General features: G+C 39.7%; 1 protein-coding gene across 6 annotated transcripts in view; it reads left to right on the forward strand.

The window, feature by feature from the left end:
• The first annotated feature begins 467 nt into the window (after window positions 1-467).
• Window positions 468-13,692, forward strand: part of ltbp1 (latent transforming growth factor beta binding protein 1) — a 73,135-nt gene continuing 59,910 nt past the window's right edge. For 3 of the 6 annotated variants that reach the window (XM_089011702.1, XM_089011705.1, XM_089011704.1), the window contains exons 1-3: window positions 468-1,189; window positions 1,944-2,014; window positions 11,300-11,636. In XM_089011702.1, coding sequence (XP_088867828.1) covers window positions 819-1,189; window positions 1,944-2,014; window positions 11,300-11,636 — 779 coding nt within the window. In that variant the 5' untranslated portion in view covers window positions 468-818. The remainder of the gene's footprint in view (window positions 1,190-1,943; window positions 2,015-11,299; window positions 11,637-13,692) is intronic. The other 3 variants (XM_089011703.1, XM_089011706.1, XM_089011707.1) reach the window with 1 other exon arrangement.

The following is a 13,692-nucleotide window of genomic DNA, read 5'->3' on the forward strand; positions in this document are numbered from 1 at the left end:
TTTCAATTGCATTCAGCCATCTACCTCATGTTATTATCCTATTTTGCCTCATACATTCAAAGAGCCTGAGCAGAATCTGTGGTGTCATGTTGAAAAGATACTTTTTGAAGAGAAAAAAAACGATATTGATTCCAAAAAGGCTACAATTTATTTCCTTGTTTTTTTATGTCAACAGTTGACATAAAAGTGATGCATCTGACTTTTCTGTACCTTTGCTGTGGTCAGTTGAGTGTCTTGTGATTCTAGTCCAAGTAGAATTCAGATAGAAATGCCACATTCTTCACATGCGAATGTTTGTTAAGCACAAAGGTGTCAGCGTGGGTCAGTCTAGTGTGCAGGTGCGTGGGTGAGCTTATTTCGCCCAGGGGTCCCCTGACGACACCTTTGGGTCCGAGGAACTCCCAGCTCATGTCGTTGCGGTGATGAGTGTGCACAGACTCCCCCTCATGACGTCACTTCTGGAGGCAGGCTGCTGCTGGGCTGGCAGCCCTCTGCTCCATCAAGAAACTTTCCTGGACTTTAAGGAGCTTCAAAGACGTAGTGGCTCCGATCAGCCGCAGCAGAGCTTCCTCGCTCGGGGACAGCGGTCACTTTGTGTTGTAACTTTTTAGTGCGAAAGTTATTTTATTTGGGTTGCCATAGGGAACCGCGCTACTGTATATATTCTCCCCTATCCCCCTTTTTAAAGGACTTTACCAAGTTCGAGGACGACACGAATTATATTCAGCCACACTGGCGTGATTTCACAGGCAATTATTTTGCTGAGTCCACTTTTAATAATTTCTTTCAACTTTTTTCAAATTTCTCACGACGCGGACATGATTTGGAGTCGGGGCCTTTTACTTTCATTTGGTTTCCTTCTCTCACCATTCTGTTTGTCAGCTGGGACACAGCCTCACAACCATAGCGGCGTCAGGAAGCTGTACGTGCTCCAACCCGACCCAGGTCCAAGACCGGGTCGGGGTTCGGCGATAGCTAACAGAGGGGATGGGATGCGAGTCAGCTCCATTTCAACGCGTCACGGCGCATCGGGGCTTCCGCACTCTTACAATGTCGAACTCACCGCTAAGTTGGGCGGCCAGGTCCGAACCCGCCGGATGGGGAAGCAAGCCTCGATAGCGCAGGAGTCCATTGTTCGGCACGGCGGTCCGGAGCAGAACCACCACAGGCAACTTCTCAAGCAGTCTGGGTAAGACGGTGTGTTGGGAGAAGTCGGGCTACCGATGCATTCATTCACTTTTTACAGTTATTTCTTATGATTGGTTTGATTCATTTCATCTAAAGTGACTGAAAGCTCCATATATTTCTTTGGCTTCTCAAGACATTTTAATTAAGAGAGCTGAGTGACTGGCGGTGACGAGTGACAAGCTGAATAGTTGCAAGAAAGCTGAGCCGGTGTCTAATTAATCGGGGTTTTCCCAACTTTTTTTGGTTTACATACACAAATATCTGCACTTAGTGAGCAAAGTTTGAGTCCACACCGTGGCTGGAAGACTATAAAGACTTGTCGCTCCAATTGAAGGATGACGTTTTAACCCAATATGTGGTTGTTTCTGACAACGGTTTTCATTACCGCTACTTTTCTCTGATACAATTCAAGGAAATGTGAAGTACATGATAAAACACACTCCAGAGGTTGCATTTTTGTCAAAAAATTCAAACTGAGCGAAACACATCAAGATTAACGAGCATACATTGTGACATTTGCTGGGTCCCACTGTCGCAAAGGAAAAAGGGTCTGCCAAATGTTCAGTGCAGCTCTCCACCTGTCTTGTAAAACTTCTTTTTGATTAAATTGAATGAATGGTAATTATTTTCCATGCTTACTTGGTTATCAGGTGGTCTGATGAGAGTGAGTCGCGACTGGCTGCTTAAATCTGTCAAGCATGGTGCAGCAACATTTTCAAGTTACACAGTTGTGTCTACTTGTTTTGAATTTGTAGAGTGAATGTCTGTGGGAGCCAGTGCTGTCATGGATGGAGTAAAGCTCAAGGATCACAGCGATGCACAAAGCGTAAGTAACTTTGAACATTTTTTGCAGAAACAGTCGAGATTTGCTTTAGGTTTAAAACACAAAAGCCATGTATTAATTTCTATACTTACAGAGTTATTTTATAATGTATAAATATTTTATATATACCGGTATATATATATTTTTTTCTTATTACATCAGGGTCATTACATCATTGTGCACGCAGTATCTTTCAAGCCTGTGTGCATAGTACAACACAATAAATACAATAAAATACATAAACAGTTGCCGACAACGAGTGTGCACTGTGTATGACATTGAGTATGATGTGCCTCAATGATGTCCCTCAATGTCCCAAGATGAAGTAATTTTGGGAACTCCAATCAGTTGAATTCTTAAAGGGTGGAGATACTCTCATTGTTTATACAGACACAGGAAGCATGACGCAACATCTGGACAATGACCAATAGGCGATATTTCTCAATGTCATTCTGTACCTTCAACATTGGCCAGAGGTTTTTATTTCTAGAGTCGCTAGAGAATGCAGTGAATGACAGTACTGTATGTATATGTGTCATATTCAGTATACAACTGAAAAGTGAGTGATGTGTCATGCCTGACCAAGATAAAATCCATTAAACATGATTATCACTGGCCGAACAATTATGTAAATACCTTGTGCTTTTTATTCATATTAATACAAATTCATGCATAGTATGCCACCGGGGGGAACCCAGTGATCGAATGGTTATCGCATCGACCACATAATGCAGAGGTCGTGGGTTCCATCTCGGATCCAACTTTCCTTTGTGGACTTTGCATGTTCTCACCAGGCCAGTGTGGGTTTTCTCTGAGTACTCCTGTTTCCTCCCATGTTCTAAAAACATGCATGGCAGGCTGATTGAACACTCAAAATGTTTCCACATTGTGAGCATAAACCCCGTGATTAGGTGGAAACCCATTTGGAATGTGCGCCGAACGCCAAAGACAGGTGGAAAAGGCTCCAGCACCCCCCTTACATCGCCCCACCCCGACCGTTGTCAGCTTAAACTGGTTCCGAAAATGGATGGATGAATGGACTTTGCCAGCGTTCAGTTAAGATATCTTCCTAGAATTAATTGTAGAATTGATCATTGAAGCAATTTAGTGACAATGGAGACCTTGCAGATCCCTGCTTTGGCACGACTTCTCTGTTCAAATGTATTTATTGAAATACATTAAAATATTACAACACAAGACAAAACATTGCTTGTTGTAAAGATAAAGAAGTACTAAAGGAACTAATTTATAATCTGTAAAATACTGAAGTGTTGTAAAATTAAAGTTTATATTAAATTTTGGCCTGTAATTTGTGTAATTTATTGATGTAACATAAGAAACCAAAATGTATTTATTTATTATTATTAGTTATTCATCAATTTGTTTGGCATTCTGTCTGTAATATGTGGAGGAGATGAAATATTCTACTGGTTTCCCCAAATTCATAATGGCCCCGGACAGGAAACGATAACGACAACATGATCCGCGGCGAAAAAAGAGTTTTACACCCCTGTTGTAGATCAAAGCTTCTGTGATATATGACGTCGGTTGTGTCAGAGGTTTTTGGTTGAAACAGAAAGAGCGTACATGTTTGCGCTGATACACGCATAGAGAGTGCAGCAGACTATCGATTACTGAGGCGCACTTTGCTCGAACTAATATCATAATTAATTTTAGGCAAAGTTTCCTAAATTTGCTTTCATTATTCTTTTTTTTAAATCCAGAACTCCTGGAAAATCTGGAGCACTTTTATCTCATAAAATACATCAAGCAGAATCTCTTCCTCTCATCTTATGCACGTCTGCTTTTTGCTTGCTTTGCATCCCCGTGCATTGTTGTGACTACATTTCCATGGTATTGACATCCTATTCAAAGATTTTTGTGGCAGAGTTAAAGAGCCACTGGCCACTGTGTGTAGTGTGTATACACGTGTATGTATGCGTGTGTGTGTGCATGTGCGTGTGTGTGCACACCCACATTTCTTGAAATGATTTTATGTTCACGGGAACGTTTTTAAAAAGAAACAGGTCGACTCGGATTGCCATGCAGATATGGCCTAAGACAGACGTGCAATGTTTCATACCCATTTCCATTCGAACATTGAAGAGATTTTACAGAGTGCAAATTCAGTCAGATTTTTACTCCCTGAGGATTGACCATTAGAACACCTGGCAAAAAGCTTACTGAAGTACATTTTCCACTTTTCTTTGAGGGCCAGGCATATTAGAGCTTATTACAGAATTACTTGAGGAGTGCAGACACCATAGAGCTGTGTGCAGGTATTAAAAAAAAGGTACTGGGAAGCATGTCCATCCTTCGATCCCCAAACTATGATAGTACAGATCATTTGAATTAATTATTAATTTTAATGAAAGGGGATGACTTGCAGAGAACCGGTTTCACGGCAGACAATTATATTTCACAACTTTATGATCTTTTGTTTCAGCTTGATCAAGATGAGCTAATTGGGCTTTGTAAGTGAGAAATTATGAAAATGGTGTTAACTTCATGGAATATTTGGCGTAAATCCAAATATTCCAGCGTCAAGTCTGCCTTTCTCAAAAATAAGCTACAGGTTGTCCCAAAAAAAGTATAAGTGCAGGAAGTTCATTCATCCATGTTTCGAACTGTTTATTTCTCACTAGGGTCACAGGGGACCGGGGGAGGGGGTAGCGTCCCCCAGCTGTCTTCAGAGAGTTTACGGGAGACACCCTGAATAGGTGTCCAGCCAATCTCGGGGCACTCAGTAACAGACAATGTTCACGCTCACTCACATCTCAGGACAATTTGGAGTGTTCACTCAGCATGCCATGAATGCATTTGTAACATGGAAGGAAACCAGAAGACCCGGAGAAAAACCATGCAGGTCTGGGGGGAGCATGCAAACTCCACATTGTATGGCCAGAGTGGGGATTGAACCCACGACCTCCGCACTGTGAAGTAGACATGCTAACCACTCAACTACATGGGAAGCCCAGCGTAGAAGATAATGATTTGAATAACATTTTACACTTTCGACTTTGAGATGATCACTTTACAAATTGATTAACAAGACTTCACGTGTTGCACGTGCTTCCTGAGCTGAGAGCAGCTTAGTTGGCACCATTGCATTGAGTTGGGGCAAAATTGAATTCATATTAGTGGAACAGCGAACAGATGTTATGTGGCATTCTGCACTGATCCGATTATGTGATCTTGGCCAATCAGGTGTTTTTTCACGTCATCTGCTATCAACTCAAAGGGGTCTTTTTTCCCTCCCCAACGTTTCAACATTTAAAGTGCAGCCATAACGACAAACAGAGCAGTAGTAGCTTTGTTTTATAGTTCACATTTTTTTTTTTTTTCATTTTAAATATTTTTTTTTTAAGAGCGATCCAATCAGTGTGACGTGCACATTCCCACTGACATGTCTCCTCCACTGCATACAGCTATCCTGAATGCTAAGATAGGGTGGTGGGCTTGTTTTCATAGCTGGTTTGGAGGAAGTAATCAAGCCAAAAGATGCTCCTGAATGAGTGTGTGATATAAACAAGCCTCCTTGCTAAACGACTACATCAGGGAGTTGGAACAGTGACAGACAGGTTATCAATTGTGATTCTTCCAAATGACATGACTTGAAAGAGAAGTTTTATGAGTAATTTGACGACAAGCAACTTGTCCCCTCACTCTTTGCATTTAAGAAAGTTAAAACTCAGTGGGGTCGTTTCCAGATGAGCGTAGTCATGCATGTAGCCGACAACTATGTAGCTTTGTGCACTTAGCCCACACAAGACTATAAATAATGATGTAACTGTCTAATTTTGTCATTAAACAACAATGTATCAACAAATGTATCAAACGGAGGAATCCCTATTCACATGCTTATCATGCAGACACGAAAAAGAGAGGACAATACGAATTAGATACACAATGGACAAGATTAACTGTGAGTCCCTTACTTTATATTTTCCTTAGTTGTAGTTTTTTTTTTCTTTCACATTCCATAAGGACCAGCCTCCCCAGAAAATAAAATACAGTATGTAAAAGTTCTCACTCGTCAAGTTAAATTGGATTCATTGAGCTGAATACATCATGCATGCATTATGAGAAATAATGTAACAATAGCAGAGGTTAAATAACTAAATTTTGAGCCTTCTGTAGTTGATGGAAACCCCACTCTCTGTGATCAAGTAATGCCACTTAGCCCCACTGGGGCATGGAAAATAAAGTGTGATATCTATATCCTTCTACCATTACCTGGATTTTAAGATGGTACAATATGTCCTGGCCAACCAAATACAAGGTCAAAACAGTCCATTGCATCTGTTCATACCGTTCCAGCAATTTTCTTGCAGCCACTTAGAAATTGTACAACACTACAACACCGTGACATAAAGAAAATCATTATATCCCAATGTTTCTTTAAAATGGGATCGCTTCCCTAGAGCACAAGCACACACTGACTCACTCATTCAAACAACCATGTTATTTTTTTCAGACCCCCTAACAGACCTTTGTGAGGGTGGGTGGGGAGCTCACCGCATGCCAGATCCTGCATAGTTTGATCAAAAGGGTTAGAACATCACCATGACTGATCTCTTTCCTCTTCCTGCCTCAAAGGGAGATTAGAGTTCTTAGTCTATTTCACCCTCTTGTAACAGAACAAACATCTCATGTTGCTTCTACCAATCTGACAAAGAAAGAGAAGCAATTTGCAGAACAAGTGGCCACACCAGCTCCAGGCCAGAGGTGGATGAGTGAAAAGAAAACTATCCACGCTTGTCTGAAAAGAAAAAAAAATAATGAATAAATAAATAATACCCCAAGTGGAAAGTTTTGGCTTATTTCTCACTGCTAATATAATTCAACTCCCAGTAGAAAAAGACATCATTGATGTCATCACTGAGCAGTCTCCACTGGATTAATCTTTGAGTGATTGGTATTGAGTCATTTGTGAATTTCAATATAGTCAACCCGTTTTGTGTGTGTAAAGAAAAAGAATAGCAATCATTCTTTTGATGCAGGATCATACAGCATTCTTGATTCATTAAAAAAAATCACATGCAGCCGACTCACCCATTTTTTGGAGGTTGCTTCAGCTGTGTTGGTGTTTCGCATGAATTGAAAAGGACACAAAGAAACCAGGGAAATAATGCTGCATTCGAGGACGTGGGAAGCTGGACTGATCCCACTGGGATTCTTCCAGTTCAAACCTCATAAAGCATTGGAGTCGGATGTGAACAACAAAGATGGGTCATTCTGATAATATGTTTGTCGTTCCATTCATTATAGCATATTTTAAGCTCCGACAAATGTTCTTTACAATTTCATTCATATACATTTGTATCTTGCCTTCAAAAAATGTCTTAAATGTATGAATGAACATAAATAATTCATTTTGCCAATTAGCTTAATGTAGGGAGATAATAGCATATCTTCAAGCAGCCAGTACAAATCACAGTGTTATGTGCGATTAAAAATATCGAAATTAATGTGAAAATCCATCCATCTATCTTCCATTCCACTTTATCCTACCAAATGTCGCGGGTGGTGCTAGAGACTATCCCAGCTGTCCTTGGGTAGTAGGTGGGGGAACACTCCAAACCTGTTGCCATCAAATAGCAAGGTGCACAGAAATGAACAACCATCCGTGCTGACAATCAAGGGACAATTTAGAGTGGTCAATCAGCCTGTCATGCATGTGTATGGATTGTGGAAGGAAACTGGAGTACCCAGGGAAAATACACACAGTCTCGGGGAGAACATGCACACTTCATAAAGGAAGGTCATAGCTGCAATCGAACCCATTTCCTCCACAATGTAGGGTCGACGCGCTAACCACTGCATCACCGGGCTGCCTAATGTTAAAATAATATAAAAATAATATAATATATACAATATTTATATTCTTGTGAATTCGGTTTTACGATACACGGTCTGTGGATCACCCCCAACGTCTGCCATGGAACAAAAACAAATATGAATCTAAAAAAAACAGGTCATGACAGGTTGTATGTACTGTATTGCTAATGAAATTGAAACTCCCAAAAAATAACAGACATGCCATAATATTGCGCCATCTGTTGCAAACCACAGGTATTTTCCGTGCTAGTCATGAACGATTTTGATTCTGGCCACTCGTTAATTATGTTGTATGCTACCACTGGTAAGCTTGTGTAGTGAAACCACAAAAATACACACAAGATAGGTTGACTTCTCTTTATGATAACAGGCACAGTGATGATGGTTGACCCTTGGACAACGTCATGGGCGTTACAATACAGAATCTATGGAAATCAGAGAACATAACACAATTGTTTGTATATTGTAATGATTGCAGGTTTGATAATGCAATGCAACACATTTTTGGCTTATATGGAAACCAGTCATGTATCTTCAGTGAAATGTGATGCGCAAGGCCACATCCTGCCATTTTGACTATTCTCGGCAATACACCAGCTTTGGATTTAAACAACTGTGAATGTTGATATTTCAAGTCTACAAGAATGCAAGTACAGACAAGAATCCACACAGAGTGAAAACCTCCGCCTCCTTGTCCACATACAAGGAGAGTAGCAGCCATGATGTGTCAAAAGTAATGTTTATCTTCTAACTTTCTTCCTAATTCTGCCACAAGTCTAGTAGGGGATATATTATTGTGATATTGGACCTGGGGAAATTCTGAAATAATGTGAGGAGTTGGATAACCCCAAAATGGAGGTTTCAGTGGGTTGCTAGATTTCCAAAAAATGAAGCACCTGATTAAATAAAAAGGTGATTGTTTACTGATAATGTATAAGATTGATGACCTTTTGCTGCTGTAAATTGGAAATGTCTCCATTGTGAGACAAACAAAGGTTTACTGCTACTTATTGTCAGCAGTGATACCATTTTGATCGTTTAGATGTACGAATGTTTCATACTCCCATTTTTTTTTGGTATCCTATATATTTTATTGGATAGGATTAGCCTTTATTAGTCTTGCAGTGGAGAAATGTACATTTCACCACAGCAAAGTTATGGAAGGAAGAGGAAAGGAAAGTAGAATACAGGAGCTGCTGGAAAGGTAACCGCTCTCGCAGCGCCATCTTGAAGTCAAAAGAACAAAAAAATGAATAGAAAATAACAAAATATGACAACACAAAGACACAGTCATTCAATCTTAAACAGTTTCTGCACCTCTTTGTTGTATAAAGCAGTTCTAGAAGAAAGAGGAGAGGATCAAAGTGTCCTTTTCACCAGTGGACCAGTGCCGTCATGGTGAAATGTGCACGTCTGCTATAAGCTAAATGTTGAAAGCAAACACCAAGCTGGAGCATTCATTGCTGGAAGAGATTGTCTCACATCTCCTGTCCCACGTGAATCCGCTTAAATTCAAAGCCGCGACAGTTCCACATACACATCGCCGCTCTGCCCTGACGCTCCTCCTTTCTTCTCATCATGGGCTCCCCAAACAATGCATCCATGCAGCCGCAGACTCTCCTACAGCACCGACCTTTTCAATTAACAAAGCGGGGCTGTGAAAATGCTGCCTATTACAGGCGCAAAAAAGCACAATCGCCCCGGAGCTGTCCAGCGATAACAGTCAAATAGCACCGACATTACTCCCAATCAGAAATGTACTGGCTTATTCGTGCTGCCAAAAAGGTGCAGCCACTCAGCACAGTCTCCTCCTTGATGAATGTTGTGGCCAAACATGCTGAAAAACAATCCGTATCCGTTCCACACGACGCACAACAACACAAAGTGCAAAAGAAAACACAAAAACAACAACAAAAAAAGCAAGGTTCGTGAGAACACTTGCTGTCGGCTGCCTACTCTTGGACTTTGTTTTCTTCTTCTTGAAGCACATACTAAAATACAACACAATTTTGACTACTTATAGATGTTCAGTCAGCAAATATGAATTGGATTGGATTTGCTTTTATTATTCTTGCGGTGGAGAAATTTACATGACATGTGAAAAGGAAATTTTTTGATTGCTAGTAATTATCTATGTCGTGACTGGCTAGTAACCAGTTGAGCGTGTACCCCCGCCTGCTGCCCGAAGTTACCTGGGATAGGCTCCAGCATGCCCGTGAGCCTCCTGATGAGAAACAGATCGGCTAATGGATGGATTACTATCTCCCAGCTGGCCTTAAGCACAACTTTCCGAGATTACAAAATGTGAAAATTGGTCTCAGGAGAAAATATGTCATCTGCATCTCATCATTCCTTCACCACTTTTGGACCATCGCTGCCCTGTCGGCGCGGCGAAATACCGCAGTTGCAATTAAAAATGACACTTTTCATGATGTCATAGCTCTGAGAGCTAGAAACAGACTGGAAAAGGCGCCCGCCTCCACATTAAAAGAAAAACTGTCAATCAATCTGTTTAACAATTTCAAAAAGAGAAAACAACTGGGATATACTGTAAAATGGTAGAAATTATTCATATTCCCAAATGTATATGATTTTTGCCACATTTATTTTTGTAATTATTTTATTTATTCATGCAGGTGAGGTAATTCACAACTGATTATCATTTACAATACTGAGTTACAATACTGACTGGGTTGCAGATAGCAGTGCTGTGTGACACCATGCCTTGGATGATTTAACTACACCGGCCAGGTCAATCACAGGGCGCACATGCAGATAAATAATTATTCACGCATACGCTCATACAGTCACGGTGAGATCTGAACCCATGTTTCCTGCACCGATGTACCGTGAGATCTGAACCCATGTTTCCTACACCGGTGTCATCAAATGTTCATGAAGTTGCCCATTCACTCATGTAGATAATGATTGGAATAAATCTATGTTTTCCGTATTTTGTGTTTATAGCATGGAGGGTGAAAAAAAGTTTTGTCAAAGAGTGGATGAGATTAAAATTTCCCACTTGAGCAGCTAAACGCTAGCAGATTAAAGAACACGAGAAAATTCAGATGATGTAATTTCGGAGAAATTGTGTCAATGCTTAGTGTTATCAAAACCTTTTTTTCACCCTGGCTTTATTTAAGTCATTTATCAAGTCTGAATGGTTTTCTTAAAGTAAAATGGAAAGTCTAAAATACTCAGCACAGGATCTCTGACCCAAGATTCAAGAGCTGATCCGAGATCGTAAGGGTCAATTGTGATAGGAAATTCTCTAAGGGTTGTGATTTTGGAACTTTGCCTTTAACAGTTCCATCTAATTACCTTCGAATTTGTTTCACATTCTAATCACATTTAATAATGAATCAACGTGGACACATCTGTGTCCTCTTATCACCATCTGTCCGTCCCTGCTTTTCTTTTCTCATCTGTCTGGATTTTGTATTCCAGCGAACTGCATCCCTCAGTGCCAAAATGGAGGAATGTGCCTCAGGCCTCAGCTCTGTGTCTGCAAGCCTGGCTCCAGCGGCAAGGCATGTGAGCAGAAGACTGTGCCCACACACACCCTTCCAGCACAGCCTGGGAAAGGGCCGACCAACGATCACAGCACTGGTCACATGAATGGACACAACGCAGGAGCACAATGGCCAATACCTCAGAAAGTGGCTCCTCACGTTTATGATCTCCCCCCACCTCAAGCAGACAACATTGCTCAGATGAAACTGACTGTCAAACCTTCCCCACAGCTTGTGAGGCCGCATTATATCCAACAACATATTCAGCAACAGTAAGAACTATTTTATATATTTATTTAGTGAGTTATTGTTTCATCAATTTGCATATACAGTATCAGTTGTCTTTAATCATGTTTGAACTGGAATTGGAGATTTTAGTTTGGACGTTCAAATAGTTTCATTTTGAATGTGAACAAAGGTCACACTTTTCTCTTTGTATTTCTAACCCTCTTCATTTGTTTGGTTGTGCATTTCAGGGCGGAGCTTCTATAAAAGCCTGCCTGCTCACTGCCTGCAGCAGTAATCTAAAAAAGTAAAGTAAAAGTAAAAGTTATCATTTGCAGCGGTGTGTGCCATGAAGCTCTGTTCCAAATATTTCCACTCACACAAGAAATCTTTTTTAAACTAATTGCCCAGTGGTACCTCTGATTTTGAATTTCACTTCATATGAAATTTTCAAGATACGAATCACCTCAAAAGGGCAAATATTGCTTATTGTTACTGAACAAATGTCAAGACACAAAAGGTCAATTTACAGTATGGACAGCTTCGAGTTTCCTGATCGCAGCATAGTTTTACTGCTCTGCCATTGGCCATTACCGAGCATCTTTCCAGCATCCCATTGGGCAAAAGAGGCTTCTGTTGTGGCTGTCTTTGTGTGTAGCTTGATAGATAGATATGTTTCTTTGCAGCCTCTTTGTCATTCACTCCTCGGGCCATGAGACGTTCCGATGGTTTTACATAAATGTGAATCAAACAGAAAAAGTGTTCACCAGTCAGGCGATTGCTCACTGTGCTGATGTTTGCCTTGGACATTTTCGAAGGATTGTTAAAACCCGACAAATGGAAACATTCTTTGATCAGGTTTTTACAAAACGCCAAGGAAAAACCACTTCTGAGAGATCACATGAAAAAAGACAGAAAAAAAACTAAAAAACAAACAGTGATGATGCAGTTAAAAATTAAATGACCATAATTTGTATTCTTTATTTTTTTATATTTTACACAACTCTCATTTCTTCCTCAACAACAACAACAATAATAAGAATAAGAATAAGAATAAGAATAAGAATAAGAATAAGAATAAGAATAAGAATAAGAATAAGAATAAGAATAAGAATAAGAATAAGAGTCACAACAGGAACATAAAAACATGGACAGTTGTGCAATCTTAACTTTTCCCAAGTACTCTATGATGTTTGAGTACAAGACAAACACTATTACATGAAGCAGTTTTAGATGAAAGAGGAGATTATTGTAACAATTGTAACATATTTAATACGGATTTTGATGCATTATTATGCTTTAGAAACCATGTATGTCTTAATTTGAGTGGAAGGGGTTGGAACAACAAAGCGCATTTTCATGCAAAACATGCCTCTGACTTAAAAAATTGTCTACTTTATAATTTTCTTTCAGATTCAATTTTGGAAGTAGAATTATCACTGTATATTAAAATTAAATTCCTTCTGCAGCTGATTGTGTTTTGCCACCCAATTGACAAGCAAACTATCACATGGAGCTAACACACTGCTAATGTAAGAATTGCTATTCCCATTCAATGATATGTTTGCAGTTAAATATTATAAAACAATGGACTAAAATTCCAAACACTTTTCTAGACTATTCAAATGGAAGCACTTTGTTGCTTAATATGTTGGCTGAAAGTCGAGCAGTAACAACATAACACAACAATGACTTAAGATCAAACACTTCTAATGAGTTATCCGCTTGGCTACTGGAATACGAACACCCGACCTCAGTACTATACAGTGTTTTGACACAGTGAAAGTCTTTTCTACTCCTGTTTGATATTACTGCACATATATGTCATTTTCACAGATTTTACAATGAGGCTTTGTCTTGCAAATTATTACATGTCATAAATTATCCAAATGAATCATTATTCACAAATCTGGTTAATTATATCTAGATGCACAAGGAACTTTTCATATTCTGCAAGAATAAAAGTAAATAGACTGACGATGTTGAGACATTAATATCTGGGTCGAGCTCTTATTTATGATGGACAAATTACAACAAAATACTTTAGCCATATTCTTCATCTTTTGCCAAACTTTTCCCCAAAGACAATGTCTATCTATTCCT

The sequence above is a fragment of the Hippocampus bargibanti genome, linkage group LG13 (assembly GCF_051943395.1).
Source record: "Hippocampus bargibanti isolate YZ-2025 linkage group LG13, ASM5194339v1, whole genome shotgun sequence".
NCBI classification, from domain to species: domain Eukaryota; kingdom Metazoa; phylum Chordata; class Actinopteri; order Syngnathiformes; family Syngnathidae; genus Hippocampus; species Hippocampus bargibanti.